The sequence below is a fragment of the Trachypithecus francoisi genome, unplaced genomic scaffold (assembly GCF_009764315.1).
Source record: "Trachypithecus francoisi isolate TF-2019V2 unplaced genomic scaffold, Tfra_2.0 Lachesis_group6, whole genome shotgun sequence".
NCBI classification, from domain to species: domain Eukaryota; kingdom Metazoa; phylum Chordata; class Mammalia; order Primates; family Cercopithecidae; genus Trachypithecus; species Trachypithecus francoisi.
The window spans coordinates 41206922-41227851 of NW_022681471.1; the positions used below are offsets into that span (position 1 = coordinate 41206922).

The 20930-nt window shown below is 41.7% G+C and overlaps 1 protein-coding gene across 1 annotated transcript; it reads left to right on the forward strand.

Annotated features, from left to right (window-relative positions):
• The first annotated feature begins 913 nt into the window (after positions 1-913).
• On the forward strand, positions 914-19108 carry CAPN6 (calpain 6). The gene is given in 14 exon segments (XM_033201297.1): positions 914-1078; positions 10842-10973; positions 12044-12077; positions 12080-12106; positions 12109-12250; positions 12759-12951; positions 13516-13709; positions 13975-14052; positions 14158-14344; positions 16176-16298; positions 16456-16658; positions 17236-17357; positions 17724-17860; positions 18470-19108. Coding segments are annotated over 14 exon segments (1920 nt in total). The 3' UTR covers positions 18653-19108.
• The last annotated feature ends 1822 nt before the right edge of the window (positions 19109-20930 follow it).

Below are 20930 nucleotides of genomic sequence, written 5' to 3' on the forward strand. Positions count from 1 at the left end.
TTTGCCTTTCAAATTATCTTCCTAAAAACCAGTTGTTAAGAGCACTTGAGTGTGGGGCACTCTGATAGACATTGCTTGAAGAATCACTATATGAATTCTCTGTTTAGCCATGTGAGGTTTTTGTTTTTCCTCCCTTTTTTTAAAGAAAAGAAAGCAAGAGTGTATTGCCGTGGGATAACAATCTATAGCCCACCAAATTAGTGTAATTGAATTTCAGAATCTGCCTTTTATCACAGGCAAAGGATTATACATTAGACTTTTAAGAAGAAAGACCATACAATCTTTCTATCTTTCCTTGTCTTTGGAGGCCATCTGCTGAGCCGTTTCTTGCAGTAGTCTGCCTGGCCAATAATAAAAAATGCAAAGCTCTCTAAATGACAAGACGGAAGAAATTGTGTAAAAAGACTTGCTGGAATGGAAAGAGGCTGCTTTTCCCCTCACGCACGAAGTGCGTGACTCTCCAGGGCACTAACTTATTCTGACTATAGTAAAATGATTTTTTCCCTTATCTTCAAGTTGTGCTTTGCCTTGAACTACTCCCTGCTGGTATAAATGGAAGACTTCTCTTTAAATTATAATGAATCACGTTTAACTCACAATCTTCACTTTTATTATTGATTTTTTTCCCATAAGATTAAGACCCATATTGCCCCATTTGACAGATAAAGAAACTGAGACCCAAAATGGTTAGGTGCCTTACCCAAGGCCCCATACTAATTAGTTGCTGAGCGTGGACCCTTCTTTCTTTGAAAATGGTGACGTTTCCTTTAAATCCAAACTAGAAGTGCCTAGCTCTGGGAAGAAGTCACTGGGATGACGGCTGTTTGTGTAATCTCAGATAACCCTTAAAAGACCTGAGAAATTCTTCCTTCAAAGACAACAATTTTCCTCATTCTAGGCATAGTTCAACACTATGGGTCCTCCTCTGAAGCTCTTCAAAAACCAGAAATACCAGGAACTGAAGCAGGAATGCGTCAAAGACAGTAGACTTTTCTGTGATCCAACATTTCTGCCTGAGAATGATTCTCTTTTCTATAATCGACTGCTTCCTGGAAAGGTGGTGTGGAAACGTCCCCAGGTAACTTTCTATTTTACACGTTCTCTCTCCTTGACCTCCTTCATCATACCTCTACTTGATCCACTGTTTCACTTACAAGGTCTACTGTGTAGACCAATTTAGAAGTTAAGTTTCTTTCTTTCTTTCTTACTCTTTCTTTCTTCTTTCTTTCTTTCTTTCTTTCTCTCTCTCTCTCTTTCTGTCTGTCTTTCTCTCTCTTTCTTTCTTTCTTTCTTTCTGTCTTTCTTTCTTTCTGTCTTTCTTTCTTTCCTCTCTCTTTCTTCAGCTTTATTAAAATATAATTAACAAATAAATATTGTGTATGTTATGGTGTTCAATGTGATGTTTTGATATACATATACATTGTGAAATAATTACCACAATCAAGTTAACGTATTTATCACCTCACATAAAGAAAACTTTATAATGAAAGTTCCGTGGATCTGCGCTCCTGGTTCTAGCTTGGAGTCCCGAACTTTAGTCAAATTTTGACAGATTTACTTAGAAAACACAACAAAAAAAGATATGCTGTACCTTTTTGAGATTAGCTATTTAACCTTAAGCAAATTAATCTAAGATCCAATCAAGGTGTTCTGTGTATCAATAGTTGTTTTGTTTTTACTGGTGAGTAGTAATTTATGATATGGATATGCCAAAATTTGTTCATCTACTCACCTACTAAAGGGCATTGGGGTTGGTTCTAGTATTTTTTACTGTTACACATAAAGATGCTATGAATATTTCTGTACAAAAAAGAGAGAGAGATGCCATTCTTACTTTCTTTTGGAAGTTCATTTGAGTAAATATGGTAACTCGAAAAGCAACTATGCTCTTGCCTCTTTACTGAGTTACCTATCATAACAATTTAAACGTAATTTTAGACCAGTGAGGACAAAAACTCCTTATACAGTAAGCATAAATGAGATGAATTTTAAAAGAAAAGATGAATTTTTCATGGGGGCGAGAAGTGTTCTTTGCTGCTCTATGGACACTGTCACCTGTATCATCCCACAACTGGACAAGTGGGCTTCAAGTAGAATTGTAGGTCTTTCACCACCTATTAGTAGTAACTATTAATAGCTGTTGCGGTTCTCTGTGCATCATCTGTATGTTGTGTCTCTAAAGCAAGTTTCAGAACCCTTTCACTAGCCCTACGTGAGCAGGAGCTCAATGTATAAAACAATAGGATGATGGAGTCTGGAGAATAAATTGCAACCTTGCTATATCTAAAGGGTATAACTGGATAGAAGGATATTGTACCTAAGCTCCTTCTCAATGTAGGTGATGGGTATATAGGCATTGTGAAATGCAAGTTCTTGGACCTTCATAATATCCTGAAGACATTCAGGTCCTATTTAATGAGGTTCTTTCTGTGTGCTATTATAGAAGCATCTCAGGCATCATCTCAATGTTTGCTCCTTCAGGTAACCCTTTCACCAACTATCACTTTTAGTTGTAATTTCCACAGCTTAAATTCCTAAATGGAGTTATGCCAAGAGCTACTTCAGTTTATGCACGTTGCTACCATGTGGTGGCAAGATACACCGGTTACATCAAGACTTGTTTTCTATGCAACTCAAAGAACATCTCTTAGTTTTTGCCTATAAAGAATGACAACCATTGAAAGTATGAGACTGGGAGAAACTCGCTCTGTCTGAAGGAAAATTACACTCCTCCTGCCTTTCTGTGTCTGGAGTTATTGACATTCCAGCGCATCACTTAGCTGACCTGCAAGAAAAATCTAGGAAATGAGCAGAATTCACTAACCAATACTTTGGTATGCAGACAGGCTTTTTTTATTTTGCAAAAATACATAGAGAAAATAGAGATACATTTTCTGGGATCCACTCTTATGAATGGACGGTGATAAATGAGGGGCATCCCTCTTTTCTGATGCTTGGATATGAAGGAAAAGACGTCAATACGGCAAAAGTAGCTAAAAACGAAGCAGGAAATTAAGAGAGGTGTATTGGGTAGGTGTCTTTCTGAAATAGGACAGACTTGAACATATTTATAGGCTAAGAAGTAGATGATAAAGAAGAAGAGGTTGAAGACACAGAAGAGAAAAAGGATAATAGGTAGGGGTGAGATGGAGGAGGTGGGAGGGAATCCGGTGGGCAGCAAAATTGCAAGCCAACATGAAGCCATTCCCCAGATGTGCACCAAGCAGACAGTGTTTCCTGTACTGGCTGTCTTTAGACACATCCTTCCCCCTCTATCTTGGCTCAGCCCATTGTCCTTTGCCTTCATCCTCCAAATTCTGTGGATTGAATCCTAGATGGATTAGCAGGGAAGGAAAAAGTCTTAACAACCATGGCATTTTGCCTCTAAAGCAAACAATACCCCTTCTAAAGTGAGAGAAAATCAGAGAGAGAGGCTGAACAGTGGGGATGGGTAGGAAAAAGAATCAACAGTCACGACATGCCTACCATGGGCCAGATACTGTGTTTGAGGTACATTATTTTATTTCACCCTTATTTACCATGGCTTAGCAAAGTAGGCATGTTAAAAGTTACTTTGATGCAATTCTGTTTTCCAAGTTTAAAAAATACCAGCAGATACATGCCCATTATATATCTTTATATAGAAAGAAACTGTGTCTTTAAGAGAAGGTAAGTATTTGCTCAGGGTCAGACTGCTAACAAGCTAGGATTTTCATCCGGGTTTGACTGCACAGCCTGCATGAGTTTTCACTCTATCCTGCTGTCATATCAGGGAGATAGAGTTAGTTGTTTGTGTCTCCTGTTTTTACCAAAATAAGTAGCTTCCCTCCAGTCAGTTCTCACATTCCTCTTCACTGTGTTGATGTCACACTTTCATTAATTGTTCCACACTCTCCTGTTTGAGAGCATGGTGTTTGCTTAGTCTTATTAAGCCCAAAGGGAGGGTCACTAGAGAAATATTTACTGAACACCTACTCTACGCCAGCCTTGGTGCAAGACACAGACATGGCCTGTGGTGAGGCACTCCCATTCTAGTTGGGGAGATGGATATTGAGCTATCAAAGAGTTAAAAAAGAAATGAATGTTGGATGTATGAAATGCTATTTTCAGGCACATGGACAGTAAATCATGTAGAATTTTTGAAGAAGGGGAGTTTACCATAGATTGGAATGGTCGGGGAAGGGGCCTTTTGTGGGGAGTAGGAGAAAAAAACAAGGTTCTGGACCACCATCTGAGCCTCCTCGAAAAGCTGTGGATTCCTTCCCAGCCAGAGTGGAGGCCAAGCCTGTGGTCAAGAACCACGTCAAAGTTCTCTGGCCTCTCATCAGGAAAGCTGAGAGACAGAGCTGGGCCTCTCTGAATTGGCTCAGGAAGACCAGATGAGTCGTTGGCCTCCCCCGCCTCATTGGCAAGGTTGAGATCCCGGTTTGCAGTGAAATTTACAGACATCTTGTCCCTTGGCATGCCATGTAGCTGCACACTTAACTGGGGCTCTTTTCTGAAGTCTCCAAAATGGAAGCAACACGATTAACCTCATATTTTCTGTCTTTTTCCTTTCTCGTGTTGAAGGCTTTTGCCTTCATAATCCTCCATGCCTGCAAACACCACTGATAGTTTAACAGACTGACTCCAGTCAAGCTCTGCCCCTCTCAGCCTGGGCCACCCTCCCATTCTTGGGCAGGATTGAGTTCCCCTACTCCCACTTGCCACTTCCTTGCTGTGTTTTAAGGAGCCTCTTCAGATGGCAGGAATTCTGAGTGTTTTGCAAATTGTTCAATGCCATATCATCTGCCCATACCCTCCAGAGGAAAGTTCTTAATTTATCCAGCTGTCCATTGGCCTCAGCTGTTGTCCTAGTTTTCTGAGTACACAGGTATATTGCCTGAGACCATGTGCTCCAGGACTTTTCTATCCTCCTGGAGCTCAACATATATAGTCTTCATAAATTATAAGATCTAACTTATACTGAGTTACAGTGTGATCATAAGACTGCCAGTTGGATTTTTTGGCTGAAATCTGCCTGCCAAATTCCCACAGAAAATCTCTTCTCCAGCTCCCTCCAGCCACTCTCCCCTCCTACCCACCTCTGGCTTTTTTCCTTACTGACTCATATCTACCTACAATAGTGTCTTAAAATCAGACACATCCAATCCCTGACTAAAAAGGAGTAAAGCCTCATGGGAATTTGCACTGTCAACTGTGGAGGAAAAAAGGACTCCTGCACAAGATCTGTCAGCTCTTCTGTCAAGTTTTAAGTTCAACCTTGCTACCATTGCTGTTGCCTAGTCTTCCCTTTGAGAATACATTCCCCTGGGGCCATTTTATTACATTGTCTGGTTGAGAGTGGGAGGGTGATGAGGCTCTGGATTAAAATTATGATAGTAGAAATGGAAGGGAAAGGCAGATGAGGGGAGACATTAAAAGCAGAATATACAGGCTTGGGTGATAGATGGCATGTGAGGGAACTGTAAAAAAAGAAACACTTTTCCCTCTGTGCTAATAGAAATTTCCAACCACCAGCTGAATGCAACATCTCGGTATAGTAGTTTTGGCCTAGTCTGTTCAAGAATTTCCTTTTCTTCCCAGAGACTATATCACCCCATGTGAGTAGTCCTAAGTGTTTTCCACTGTTTACACAATTGAAGACAGTTGAATAGGCCCATAGTCTTTCTCTCCAACTGTCCTATTTATTTTAAATTATGCATTAACAAACTTTAACAGCTTTATCGAAGTGCAATTTATATATTGTGAAACTCACCTGTTTTAAGTGTACAAAGCAATGATTTTTAATAAATTTAAAGTTGTGCAAACATTACCACAACCCAGTTGTAGAAGAGTTGCATCACTTCAATAAGATCCCTTGTGTACATTTGAAAGGAGTAATCCCTCCACCCTACCCCCACCCCCTGCTGCAGCCAACCACTAATGTACTTTTGGTTTCTATCCAGAACTGCCTATTCCGTACATTTCACTTAAAATGGAATCATGAAAGTAACTGGCTTCTTTTTCTTAGCATAATGTTTTCAAGAGTCACCCATGTTGTGGCACGTATCAGTTTATTCCATCTTATTGCTGAACAGTATTCCATTGCATAGATACACAAATTATTCCCCAAAAAGCAGTTTGGGATCTATGCCTTGAGTCTCCTAGCAGAATTCTGAAGGTTAAGTGGGAAAATGATTACATAGTGATTGGTGGCCTAGTTTGGAGGTGGAAGTTGGGCCTAAGATCCTATTCTATTATCCATATTGAGTTTTCCTTGGATGGGTTAGGAAGGAAGAGAATATTTTACTGATAACCAAATCTTCATGCAGAATTGAAACTCCCCATTAGGAAAAGTAGACTCCTTGAGAGGCTGGTGCAACATTGGTCCTCGAGCCTAAGTCCACCTATAAATGCTCCATTTGGGGGATGGTTCAACTTTCTAAGTAAGATAACAGCTACTTGGACTAGCTCACAAAACCCTCCATTCCTGAGTAGCAGTTCTGTGCAAATTAGCCCCTGAGCCTTCTGGGATTATTCAGACCCTGGACTTATTCCTAATGTACCTACTGCAGGGCTGGCCTCACTTGTAGATGTCCACACTCGTACCCCCTCACTACTGCTAGACTGCACGTAGCACTTGGTCAAAAGTGTTTCCACTCTTCTGGCTGCTGGTTTTCTGGGCAGCTTTTCATTTTACTGTGGTTCCTGCGGTTTACCCTGGACCTCCATGTTTATTGTCAGTAAATTTCACCTGTGTAAAAAAAAAAATGCTGAATTTGGATGTGGTCGGTGCAAAGGGAGTCACATAAAGTGCCTTGTGCAGGGCTACAGGACTTGTAACTGTATGCCCCCTCCCGCTCAGAGGTCTCTGGGAAGGAGGATGAAGTAAGGACAATGAGAAGTCCCTTAAGACTAAGCTAAGAGAACATACTTCCTAGAGAAGCTGCTTTGCTTAATGGAAGGTTTTGGCTCAGAGGCGGGGTCATGTGGGGACCATTTCAGCTTTACTCTTGGTACTAACTTCCTAGTTGTGTGTTTCTTCCTAAGAAATCATTTTGCCGTGACAAACAGCCCAGTTCAAGGATCACTTCAACTGTGCCAACACAGCTGGGAACCATTAGGGGCTCAGCATCCCTCCTCGCTGCTAAGCCACCCAAATATTGTGAATATGTGTGCTGTGACCTCTCCTCCAACCCCATTCCTACCTCTCCAGCACGGCTCAAGCTGAAATGTCCCATCTGCACTCTGCATCTCAGCTTTGAGTTACAGAAAAATTTCTCAAGTCTTACATCCTTAACCCCAACAGGAAGATACTCGTGTGTCCAAAACTAGGGAAGAAGTCAACAACCAGTCATTTTGTTGTTTTCAAATTTGTCACCAAATAGTCTGTTTGGCTGCTGGATTTGCATTGGCTTATTACCATTTACCCTTTCTAAATCCTTGGCTACTTTCTAGTCTTTTAATGCCTCACTTCCTTAAAGAGACAGAAGATATGGCTTAATAAAGGATTTGCTTCCCAGGTTTCATATCACGATATTTACATATAGTAAGAGATTGATTCATATTTAGTGAATTTAAATGAGCAGACTAAGACCTATTAGTGATATTTATCCTGGAACCAAAAGCTAAGAGGTAAGTAAGTTTTCCAAGAGAGTGAAGAGTGTTTAGGTAGGTTTTAAGCAGAGGCATAAAACATTGGGATGAATGACTGAAAGAGGTGGTAGCATCTCTGTCCCTGAGGAGTTGCACAATATCATCCTTTATGTGGTGGCTATTGTTGAGCCTAAAGGCACAGGGATGGACGACTGAGGTCTTGAGTTTTATTCTCTAGCCATATGTGGTTCTGAAAAATAAAAAAAACTTTAGGCCTAGGTCTCCTGCTGACTAGCTAGATGATCAGAGTAGCAAGTTATTGCCCCTCTCTGAGCTTGCTTCCTCATGTGAAAGATAAGCTTTACTAGTCTCCAAAATTCATTCCAGTTTTGACATTCTATGACTGTTAACTTGTCATGTTTTAAATCTATTGTTAAATAGCTGTCGTGTATGAAGAGGGGTAAAGCATACCTGGAGAATGGGCCAGTTTATAAAAGGAAATGGAACATGGTGGGGAGGGGTCCCAAACTTACATTCTTTCATGAATTTGACACAGCTTTTAATATATATATTATATGTACATACATATATATACATAGACAACACACATATAATATATAATAATCATATCCATCTTGGGTCTACAACAGAATAATTACACCATTCCTCAATTTGAATTCTGTTTATATGTCTTTTTGCTCACTTATGTGACCCTTTATGTCTTCAATAGAAGTTGACATGCCAAAAGTGTTGGCTAAGCCTAGATACCTATTGTGAAATGAAAATCTTATGGAAATTCAAGACACCGTAGTGTATCTCCAACCACTAACAACTCTACATAAAACTAGCAAATAATTTGTCTTACTAGTCTAAAAGCACATTTTTTCATATATCAGTGTTCACTTTATTGTTTTTCCATGTTAGGAAACTATGATATGTATTATCTAGGTCAAAGAAATTATTTTATACTTTGACATCTTGCTCCAAATAAAATGAAAACACCTGACCTGGGGAGGAAAAACTGTGCTTAGTTTCATTTTAGAAAAGGCAAAAAACAATGAGAAGAAAAAGAACATCAGGGTTTGACTCACTCAACATACCTGCTCTATGTTCAACAAGTGAAAACAAATGCAGTTTGCAACTCATAAAAAATATTTTTTTTTTTTTTTTTTTTTTGAGACGGAGTCTTGCTCTGTCGCCGGGGCTGGAGTGCAGTGGCCGGATCTCAGCTCACTGCAAGCTCCGCCTCCCGGGTTCACGCCATTCTCCTGCCTCAGCCTCCCGAGTAGCTGGGACTACAGACGCCCGCCACCTCGCCCGGCTAGGTTTTTGTATTTTTTTTAGTAGAGACGGGGTTTCACAGTGTTCGCCAGGATGGTCTCGATCTCCTGACCTCGTGATCCGCCCGTCTCGGCCTCCCAAAGTGCTGGGCCTTATTTTTTAAGATAGAAAATTCTCCTAAAACAAAAAGTAGTTGTGAGCTACCAGGCATGCATCTAAAAAAAAAAGACCTGAGAATCCAAAGCTGACAACCCATCTAGCCATCTCCTTTTGGCAGAGGGATGCCCAATTAATCTCCAACTTGGACTTGTCTTTAGACAAGAAATAGAATGCCTGCCTATTTCTTTCCAGAGTTATTTTGGTTTTTAAAGAATATATGGAATGTTTCATTCTGTAGACCAGACCCTTCATCAAGGAGAATTATGGCCATTAAAAAAAGAGATTTGAGGACCAGAAAAATATAGCTGCCTCTAATACTTTTTAAAAGGATATATGTCTAGATTCCATTTGAGACAAGGATTTATTTCTGCTGCGTAAGCAGAATGTCAAGGTACCGGTCAATGGCCTCCTCGTGAAGCTTTCTCGATCTAGTCAAGAATGCATTGGTATTTCCTGCCTTTGAACTCTGCAAATGCTGGTACTCTGAGTCACCCAATTATGTCTTCAACCATGCAGTGTCATGTATGCCACAATGCCTTTGCCCATGCCTTTCTCTCTACCTGTTATGCCACTGTACCCCTCTCTTGTCCAACTGTCTAATTCTAGTCAACTCCAGTGTTAACACCACTGTGAATCCTATTCTGACTATGATCAGAAGAATTATGGGGATTCTTCCTTTAGACACGAATTATGCTTTGAAAATGACTCTACTGGCCGGGCGCGGTGGCTCAAGCCTGTAATCCCAGCACTTTGGGAGGCCGAGACGGGCGGATCACGAGGTCAGGAGATCGAGATCATCCTGGCTAACACAGTGAAACCCCGTCTCTACTAAAAAATACAAAAACTAGCCGGGCGTGGTGGTGGGTGCCTGTAGTCCCAGCTGCTCAGGAGGCTGAGGCAGGAGAATGGCGTGAACCCGGGAGGCGGAGCTTGCAGTGAGCTGAGATCCGGCCACTGCACTCCAGCCTGGGCGACAGAGCGAGACTCCGTCTCAAAAAAAAAAAGAAAATGACTCTACTGTGCCCTATCACTTTATGTTATAATTGTATTATTTAGGTGTCATTTTCTTACTCCCAGGGCAAATGCACAGTTAATATGTTGGGGGGAAGATACATGCATACATTCCAAACAAATACTGCCCCCACTCTGCCCAGATTCCCTCAGGACCTTCACTGGGAAGAGGGTCGATTGAAGTGTTCCTGTGAGTGGTTTATTACCACTTGCTATTAATGCTGCTGTCATCTATATTCATCAAAAAATGTAGAAAAATCTGGTTGCTATGGAGACCACTGTGCTTTTGCTTTATGTTAGAAAAGGGCTTCCTATAAGGTCTCCTAACTGATTTTCCTAGAGAAGGAGAAGAATTAACGTTAACCTTCATTAGACCTTGTCTCTTTAATACAACCTCCCTTCCAAACACAGGTGCTTCAGAAAATCTCATCCTGGCAAAATAGGATCAGAGTGTAATGTACTAATTCCTAGTTATTATTTTTTTTTGAAAGGTCACTACTGTGGTGAAAACTCTCCCAAACCCCAATGATAGCTATGTCTAAGAGCCCTCACCACCGCATGGCACCCAATCTCGTCACACCCCCTCCTTTCATTTCTCCTGCCACTTCCAAACATGGGGCAAGATGATCAACTGTTTTTTGGCTTTCCTTATAATCCCCTCAGTCTTCCTTTCAACCCACCTATGGAAAGTCTACTCATTTTTCAACTCTAACCTTATCTCCTCTATGAAGGCTGTCCTGCCTAGTTCAGCTCACAGTGACTCTTACGAAACTCTTCCCAGACTCTCATATAACCAATTATTGTATTCATAGGACATCTGTGATGACCCCCGTCTGATTGTGGGCAACATTAGCAACCACCAGCTGACCCAAGGGAGACTGGGGCACAAGCCAATGGTTTCTGCATTTTCCTGTTTGGCTGTTCAGGAGTCTCATTGGACAAAGGTATTATCCCTCCTGTGGGACCTCATTCAGTTTCCACTTTCTTGTCTTCTTTAATAACTTTAGGAAAAAATCAGCTCATAACTTTCTTAGATTGTTGTATTTCTTGAAAGTAGAGGTATTAACTAGGCGACTTCTCTCCATTTCATTATAAGAAGTTTTCATTATAAGAAGTTTTGCAAACACAGAAAAGTTGAAAGAATTTTATAGTGAACACTCATATACCCACCTAGATTCTGCCATTAACATTTTACTCTACTTGCTTTGTCATATATGCTCATTGAAATCTTTGGTTATCATTTGCCGTGCATTGACTCAGTATCTCTGCATATTACGTTGTACCTACTGGGATATAAAGTCAGTAGAAACCAGGGAGTCACTGATACATATTAATAACAGAAAAGGTGAGAAAGACAGAAGTAGGACTTTGAAAAGGTTCTAATAAATTATTAATAGTACAAAAATTCCTTTAGCATTCAGGTAGAGTTCGAGGCAATGAAGTATTAACTTGACTTGGGACAAAGTTAAAACATTTTCCTCAAAAAAATAATTTTAGAATATTAATGTGTAGCTGTTATATAAAAAAATTTCCTAAACATGATTTTATTCAAAATGCAAATTAAATCCATATTCAATAGAATTGATATAAAATCTCTAGAATGGATATTTAAAAAACAAACTACAATGGGCCTTGATTTTGATTGGTTTTGCTTTTTAGAATGCCTTGCATTTTAAACATGCAATCATGAATATGTTTATGTCGTCCGCTTCTCAACATCTAGTTTATAGATTATTTGTGGAAAGCATTTAACCACTGACTGGTTGTCCCAGCCACACTGTGTTCTCCTGTGTGCATTTAGACAGGAGTGGTGATATCATCCTCAGCCAAACTGATCTGAGGAAGCAGAAGTTGTGGGCAAAATGCTATACCTAGGATTTTCCAATCCAGACTCAAACCAGGTGTATGTGGCTTGCTTCCTGTTGTCATGTGGATTTGCCAGGAGTAATTGTCATTTCAGTTTCTGGATGTGGTCTGGTGAATAACACTTGATTAAATGTTCTTGCATTTCTAGACAATTCCTAACCATAAGGAACAGGAGTGGGACCCTCAAAAACAGATAAATATGCTGGGATATTCGCTTTCGTTTCTGGCATTTTGGAGAATGGACTGAAGTGGTGATTGATGACTTGTTGCCCACCATTAATGGAGATCTGGTCTTCTCTTTTTCCACCTCCATGAATGAGTTTTGGAATGCTCTGCTGGAAAAAGCTTATGCAAAGTAAGGAGGGGATTGACTAGTCTGCTGTCAGGGTACATGAGGAAAGGAAAGCCGCATTTGTCTTTGGGAGCTCATTCTCTCCCAGCCCAACCCTGGAGTTTAAGTTGGGTAAGATGTCAGTCAGAACCAAGGCATTGTTTTGCACTTGGGCCTGGCTGTCAGAAATCTTAGATGAGAGAGAAATTAGAGGTTCTTGTCTCCATTTAAACTCTTACCTGCTCCCGGGTATCCTTTCCTGCTGCTATCTGCAGATCACATGGCATTATCACTTCGTTTTTTCTTTATCTAATATCTCCCCATAGAAAGAAGTTTTTGCATAGATTGTTCTTGATCAACATAGCCTAAGCCTAGAAATTTCTGAATACAATTTCAAAAAATATCTCATTTCATACCTAGAGAAAAGCCATCTGGTAAAGTCTAGGCAGGGAATGTTCTGATTCTTTAGAGTATGATGTTCTTGACCTGGAAAAACAATTTTACAAAGATAACCTTGCATACTTGCCCTCAGGCTGCTAGGCTGTTATGAGGCCCTGGATGGTTTGACCATCACTGATATTATTGTGGACTTCACGGGCACATTGGCTGAAACTGTTGACATGCAGAAAGGAAGATACACTGAGCTTGTTGAGGAGAAGTACAAGCTATTCGGAGAACTGTACAAAACATTTACCAAAGGTGGTCTGATCTGCTGTTCCATTGAGGTTTGTACTCATGAAAAACAACCACTGTATACTCATTCCTGGCAGAAGAGACTACAAAATTTAGTAGGGAAATTCGCCCTTAACCCAAAGACCCATGAAAAACTATTAATGGTACTTGGAAAGCTAAGATACACATTTTGTCCTGGTGTAGAAGTTGAGGTGCTTTAATTTTTTATCCTTTTGTACCAGTCATTCCACGTGGAACCAATGCAGCATCCAGGCTGGTGTCAGTAGTCTCTGCTAAATTATTCCTCCTGTCTCTGCTTCTAGATCTTGAGGTTATGTCTGCTTGTTCAATAAATGAATCTGCCCCATCAAATTTTATGCCAGTTCATATTAATGTACTACAGTGGATAGTCTGAATCTGACTTGTTTGAGTTGTTATATTACATTCTTTATTTCTTTTTCTCTACGGCTTTTGTTTCAAGTTGGGTGTCAGGATGAAATTTCCATCTGTGTGAGAACTAGCTTCAATCCTACTGGGTTAAGCCAATTAATGAAGAAGGGGGGTCAGGACTGGGTCTCCCAGTTCCTGTGCCTTTATATATCTTTCTTTGATCTCAGTCTCCCAATCAGGAGGAGCAAGAAGTTGAAACTGATTGGGGTCTGCTGAAGGGCCATACCTACACCATGACTGATATTCGCAAAATTCGTCTTGGAGAGAGACTTGTGGAAGTCTTCAGTGCTGAGAAGCTGTATATGATTCGCCTGAGAAACCCCTTGGGAAGACAGGAATGGAGTGGCCCCTGGAGTGAAATGTGAGTTGCATTCCACTTTCACAGCTACATCTCCAAAGCCCTGTAGTTCTCCCAGACCCATCCCTCCAGACTGCTAGTGTGCTCTCAGTGCTCAGTGACATCTGTGGGCTCTTGTCAGGCATGGGGTCTGTGACCCAGCCATAGATGAAATAAAGCAGGACTGATTTTCCTGCGTTCTGTTTCTCTGGCATCCTGCTTACTACAAGAAGTCAATGGCAAACATAATGGTTTATCTTTTTTTTCCTTTCTTTCTATTTGCTTTCAGTTCTGAAGAGTGGCAGCAACTGACTGCAGGAGATCGCAAAAACCTGGGGCTTGTTATGTCTGATGATGGAGAGTTTTGGTGAGGAGTGGTTTCTGCAGTAAGGGAATTGGGGCTTCCACATGAAACTACAGTGTTAAGTATTAAATATCATCTTTATCTTTTTCCTGTGCTCCTTCCATTCAGGATGAGCTTGGAGGACTTTTGCCGCAACTTTCACAAACTGAATGTCTGTCGCAATGTGAACAACCCTATTTTTGGCCGAAAGGAGCTGGAATCGGTGTTGGGATGCTGGACTGTGGATGATGATCCCCTGATGAACCGCTCAGGAGGCTGCTATAACAACCGTGATACCTTCCTGCAGAATCCCCAGGTTTGAGTCAATTACTTTATTTGCCTCAAAGTTATCCAGTCAATAGGAACTCAGATCTTGCTTTGGTCATCTCTGGAGTATTTCTTTAGCATCAAGTCTTCCATTTGCAGTTATCGTGTAATATTCATCAACCAGGATCCCTAGGGATTGTCTCAGGTGCTTGTAAACCACAGCAGACTATGCCTTTTTGCAGAGACAGACTTTGGCAGCATTATCAAATCTGAATCACCTCCTCTGGCTGCCTCTCTTCTGGCCATATCGCCTGGTATGGCTCTTTGACAATCCCTGCTTCCTTGTGATGGTCCCACATTGGAGAGAGAAGATCTGCTTTGAGATGTTCTCTCAATTCTTCCTCATTTCGCTTTACTGCCCAGCTGTTCTCTGGGGTGCACATTTACTATATTCTTCCTCTTTCTAATGCAGATGACTCTTTTGAACCCCATTATTATGCCTCCATTTTATCATCTAGATCCGGGTCATTTTTCCCAGGATTTGAATCATTGCCCTGTCAATGACTCCATCCCATCCATCTCCCATTACAGTGCTATTCCAGGTGACACAGCAGGGTCAAGTCCAGAGTAAAAAACCCAAACATCTAAAGCCTGAATCTATAATAACCTGGATGGTTTCATCTCAAAATGTGCTGATGAGCTAACGCATAGAAAACAAGAATTCTGCCTGTATTGCTGTCTCACTGGACACGGGTGTGTCTTTTCTTTCCATGGATCTCATTGGTCAGGCATTTAGGAGAATACCGAGACTAGTGGGCTGATTCACCTAACTCATACTGCTCTTCCACCCTTTCCATTTTAATTGTTCCTAAAGAAAAGAAATCTCCTATCTCCCCCGCCACACACCACCTCACCTCCATTTACAACTCTGGAAATGTTTCAAGTATTAGGCACATATACTAAGCTGGGAAAATGGCTTCACTCTATATGTATGTACAGGATTGAACTTAGGGGCCTTAGTTCTGAATCTGTTTTTTCTTCTTACCTTCCTTCCTTCCTTCCTTCCTTCCTTCCTTCCTTCCTTCCTTCCTTCCTTCCTTCTTTCCGTCATTTTAGAGATGGGATCTCACTTTGTTGCCCAGACTAGAGTGCAGTGGCAGGATCACAGTTCACTGCACCCTTGAATTCCTGGGATCAAGGGATCCTTCTGCCTTAGCCTCCCGAATAGCTGTTTTATGTTTCCTTCTAAAGGGAGAGAGGAATGGAGACAGAGACAGAGACAGAGAGGAAAATCTGATGCCTTTTAGTTTTATCTCCTAATAGCACCGTGATTCCCCAGATGATGTTTGGAAAGTCTGACACAGGCTTGTAGCTTCCTTAAAGTGGCAGTAGCAAAACATCAATTCTCCAAGGAAGTGGATCCAGCTCTTCCACAGGCCGTATGTCTGGCTGGCAATAGGAGGCTAGCCCAGGGTGATGCTGTAGTGTCAGGTTGAGTCAAATGAAAACCCTTTCTGCCTTTATGGATTCCAGACTTTTTCTATAAATGGCATTTAAATACAAGGGGATAATAATAACAATAATAATAATACAATAATTTACCAATAACTTATTAGAACAAAGCATATCCTCTTTGGCATCAAAGGCTAAGAATAAAGTTGTCCCTCAACACATGCTGAATGACATAGAAAGAAGCAAGTATTAATGGTATGCACTTAGCAAGTCAATGAATTATCCAAGACCTTGTCTGATCAATATCAAAGCCCAGAAAATAACTCAAGGCTCTGCTTCCCAATGACAAACTTTCTTCTCTGAAATTTAAGCTGGCTCATCTGAAATGGGAATGCTAACTCACCTCTTTGGTGGCCTCTTTCCCTTAGTACATCTTCACCGTGCCTGAGGATGGGCACAAGGTCATTATGTCACTGCAGCAGAAGGACCTGCGCACTTACCGCCGAATGGGAAGACCTGACAATTACATCATTGGCTTTGAGCTCTTCAAGGTAAAAATTTGGAGCAGAGAGAATGAAGGCAAACAAAGTAAAAATTAGGATGATTTAGGGGTAGGGGAAGAATGAAAGGCCTAAGGATAAAGAAAACGGAGGATACAAAAACCACGATTTGAGAGGAATTGAATATTTTACCCTATTTCATTTCCAGGTGGAGATGAACCGCAAATTCCGCCTCCACCACCTCTACATCCAGGAGCGTGCTGGGACTTCCACCTATATTGACACTCGCACAGTATTTCTGAGCAAGTACCTGAAGAAGGGCAACTATGTGCTTGTCCCAACCATGTTCCAGCATGGTCGCACCAGCGAGTTTCTCCTGAGAATCTTCTCTGAAGTGCCTGTCCAGCTCAGGTTCAGTTTCCTTTGCAAGCCCTCAAACCCCTGTTCTTTGCTTTACCTCCAATCCTGAACCCCTTCACCCATCTCCCTTCTTCAGACGTTCGATGGGACAACTTGTTTAAATCAGACTTAATTCACTGAAATCATGGTGGTAAAAATATTTCTCAAAGGGGGGTTGGGGGAAATTCCCCAGTGAAGGTCTGAACTTTAGAGCTCTGGGCTACCCTTAAAGAGGAACAGGCCTATAGTCTAAGTTCTTCCACATCAAATTTTGTCTTCTGTTTTCTGGCTGATACCCTCTTTTCTTAAGCAGATGGCACTCCTCCCTGCTCTTCTATTATGTTCTGAGTGCTGGGTCACCAAAGCCACCTTTTTGTCCCAGCCCTGCCTACTTTGATCTTTATCTCCTGGCCCTTAAAAAAAGGAGAAAGGAAAGCATGCTCAAAATATATATAAGCCATATCTGAGGAAGAATGGGCTAAGTCATACAATGTCTCATGCTTTTCAGCAATGATGTCTGCTTTGGTGGACTTATTTCATCAAAGGATGTTTATCATATGATGAAAATATTTTATTTTTGATGTTCTAGGGAACTGACTCTGGACATGCCCAAAATGTCCTGCTGGAACTTGGCTCGTGGCTACCCGAAAGTAGTTACTCAGATCACTGTTCATAGTGCTGAGGACCTGGAGAAGAAGTATGCCAATGAAAGTAAGAATGGCAGGAATGTCTGGGAAAGCAAAATTCAGTTGCATTTATAGCACATAAGTTAGAAAATATGATCACAAATGATTTTCTCCAGCAATATTTTCAGTCTAGAGAAGTTGGGAATGGATGGCAATCATGGCAGAGGATGGGATGTCAACTTCAGGCAAGGCCTACAATAGATTCATTTTCATATTCCTATACAAAATATGGAAAAGGAAAGGGAAGTGGGAATAAAAGTGTTGAATCTCAGTCATTCCGGGGCTCAGGTGCTATGCTGAAAGTCCCAGGACTGGCTTACTGAGATACCTTCTTGTCTATCTAGAAAAGGAACTTTAATTGCTGTGTTAAAAACATGTCACTTTGTTCCAGCTGTAAACCCATATTTGGTCATCAAATGTGGAAAGGAGGAAGTCCGTTCTCCTGTCCAGAAGAATACAGTTCATGCCATTTTTGACACCCAGGCCATTTTCTACAGAAGGACCACTGACATTCCTATTATAGTACAGGTAAGAGTGTGTACAGGGGTCCCCAGAAAGGCTCATACTCTGTACCAGATACTAGATGATCCCAAGTACCTTATATATGTTTAGGATGCAGAGTAAGAATTATCATATTTTTTGGTTTGTATTATACTCAAAAACTCTTCTCACCAAGCATGGACACTGACTTTCTTATTACCATCCATCCTAAATCTCCTCTCTTCCATTTATTTAATTGTGGGCAAAAGCCCACATGCTCACCAGTACACATGTTAACACACGTATCATAGAATCCCATGGAGGGAAGCATATGACAGTTCAGAGGACCCTCAACATGGCTAGGTCAGGATGAATCACTGCAGTCTGGCAGTTTTTCTGACTTAATACGCCCGACCAGCAGCCTTTAGGTAACCATCCCACAGGTCAAGAACAAACCGGAGATTCCGTTTTCTGGCTTTTCACCTATATTCTTTGAGATATCCTTCCCTCAGCTGATGGGCTATCAGGAAAGGACAGAATGGTCTCTTGGTTTTAAAACAAATCTTTTGAAGCTCAGCATTAGATCTGGATGTCACTGGGCAAAGGTTAATCTCACTGAGGGCTGCTCATCTTCACTCCCTTCATTTGTCTTTCCAGGTCTGGAACAGCCGAAAATTCTGTGATCAGTTCTTGGGGCAGGTTACTCTGGATGCTGACCCCAGCGACTGCCGTGATCTGAAGTCTCTGTACCTGCGTAAGAAGGGTGGTCCAACTGCCAAAGTCAAGCAAGGCCACATCAGTTTCAAGGTTATTTCCAGCGATGATCTCACTGAGCTCTAAATCTCCAATCCCAGAGAATCCTGACAAAGCTTGCCACCCTTTTATTTTCTGTCAGGTGCCAGGTCTTAGTTAAGATTCACAATCTCTAGAAAGAATGAGATTCACGATAATCAACTTTTCCTCTCTTCTGATAAATTCCCCATACTTCCCAATCCAAGTAGCATCAGTAGCGACATAACCTATATACCTCCAGCAGCTGGACATGGGGAGGCGACAGTCCTATCTAGACATCATACACGTTTGCCAAGAAAGGATCTCTGGGGCTTCCGGGGGTGAGATTCAAGCAGGACAATAACAAGAGGCTGAACTCCCTACAGATGTCTGTGATGTTTTCAGTTGTTCGATATATCTCCCCTGTAGGGCATGTTGAGGAAGGAGGAGGGCTGATCAAGGCCAAGCTGGTCTAGCCTGACATCCTAGCTCCTGACTGAACACTATAGATTTCCCAGCAGCATTTCACCCAGCAGCCAGAGCCGGCTTAAGTCCCCAACCCTTACAGTCACCACTGCCACCACCACCAACCACAACCACCACCACCACCACCACCACCACCACCACTCACCACCATCACCACCTCCGGAAAGTGTAGTCCTGCCCTCAACCAAGTCACCCCCCACAGTAAATTTTGCCTTCATGTTGAGAAAGCTTCCTAGGTGCTTAATCAAGAGCTGGAGTTCAATGAGTCCTAGACAGTGAGAAGGGCCTGAGCTTCAGCTCAATGGAAGCCAGCTGTGTGCCACAAGAAGGAAAAGTGAAAGAAGCTGCAGTGGGAGACAAAGCCTCGGTCCCCCACCCATCTACACACACCTACACTCACACACGCGCACATGGGCGCGCACGAACTACCGTTTAGGCAGTCAGTGGGCAAGAGGAAAGATAAGTAACTACCATACACACCTAAAAGATGAGAGAATTCACCCAGACATACTACAGCCAGTTTGGGGCCCCTGACTGCAATGTGAAACCTCTCGCTGCTGCTAGGTTTACAAACAAGCCCATTGTCCTGTGCTTCCTAATATCATTTGTACTGAAGACCCCATCTGGGGACTTGAGACTTTGGTCCCAGCCCAGACTCCTCAGACTTTTCTCTCAGTTGGGATGCTTCACTCGCTGGGGGTGTTTGCCCTCTCATTTTTCAGTACTTCTACAGAATTTTCTCTAGAGTCAGTCATTATGAAATGTTCTTCCCTCCATCTTAACCTATCAATGTTCTGCCCCTCCTTCAAGGCCCAGTATAAATGCCACCTCCTCCATGAAGCCTTCCCTAATTCCACCCCAAACCCCCACCTTCAACAATATTTCAACGCTTCTGCAATGATGAAAAAGAAACATAGTTGTAGTACTTAGCCTAGTCCAGCAAGCATTCATTTTTAGCTCGCTCATTTTTTACCATGTTTTCCAGCCTGTTTAACTTCTGCAGTGCCTTCACTACACTGCCTTACATAAACCAAATCACAATAAAGTTCATATTCAATACATTGACCAGTCTTGACTTGAATTGATGGCATGGGATGGATGGCAAGAGTGAACATCTGTTAAGACTTGTTTCAAAGCCACTGGAGGTGGGGCTGGAGTACTTCATGAAATCTGAGCCCAAGTAAAAGTGTGATGGATTCAAAGGCCCTGGCTACACTCTGATGGTACAGTTCTTTGCATGCTGGGGTAGTTGGAAGAATGAAGAGGGGCCTTTATTTCATATTTAGGGACAGCTGGGTGCTATTCGGAGTTACTTGAGTTTGAAACTCCTATTTGGGATTGGACTCGAGGCCATAGGCACAGCAGCCAAATTTTTTAAGGGCAGATCTCTCAAAAGACAAAATACCAACTACCCTTTCCCAGCATCTTCCTTAGAGCCAAAGGGATGTGTGAAGACTTCACTCATTTGCTTATAAAAACTGCCATCTGCCCATCTTAGGGTGGGTATAGGGGAAAATCCTTATTTTTCTTTCTGACATGAAAAAGTGCCTGACCAGGGGAAGGATCTCCAAAAGGATAGCTCAGGAGAACAGTTCTCAAGTCCAGCCCTCACTGTCTGTCCCTATAACACTAACCCAGAACACACTAGAGATTTACAAGTTGTAGATTTTTATTAGACATGAAATCCCTTGCAGATAATGCAGTCATTCCATATGGTCACCAGATGGCACTATGATATTACAATTAAGCACAAAGACGCTATTGCGTTTTTCTCCCCCAAGGATGAGAATTTTTCCCCAGACAAAAAACGGTAGAAGGCCCTCTGTCATCACTCCTATTCAACATAGAATTGGAAGTTCTG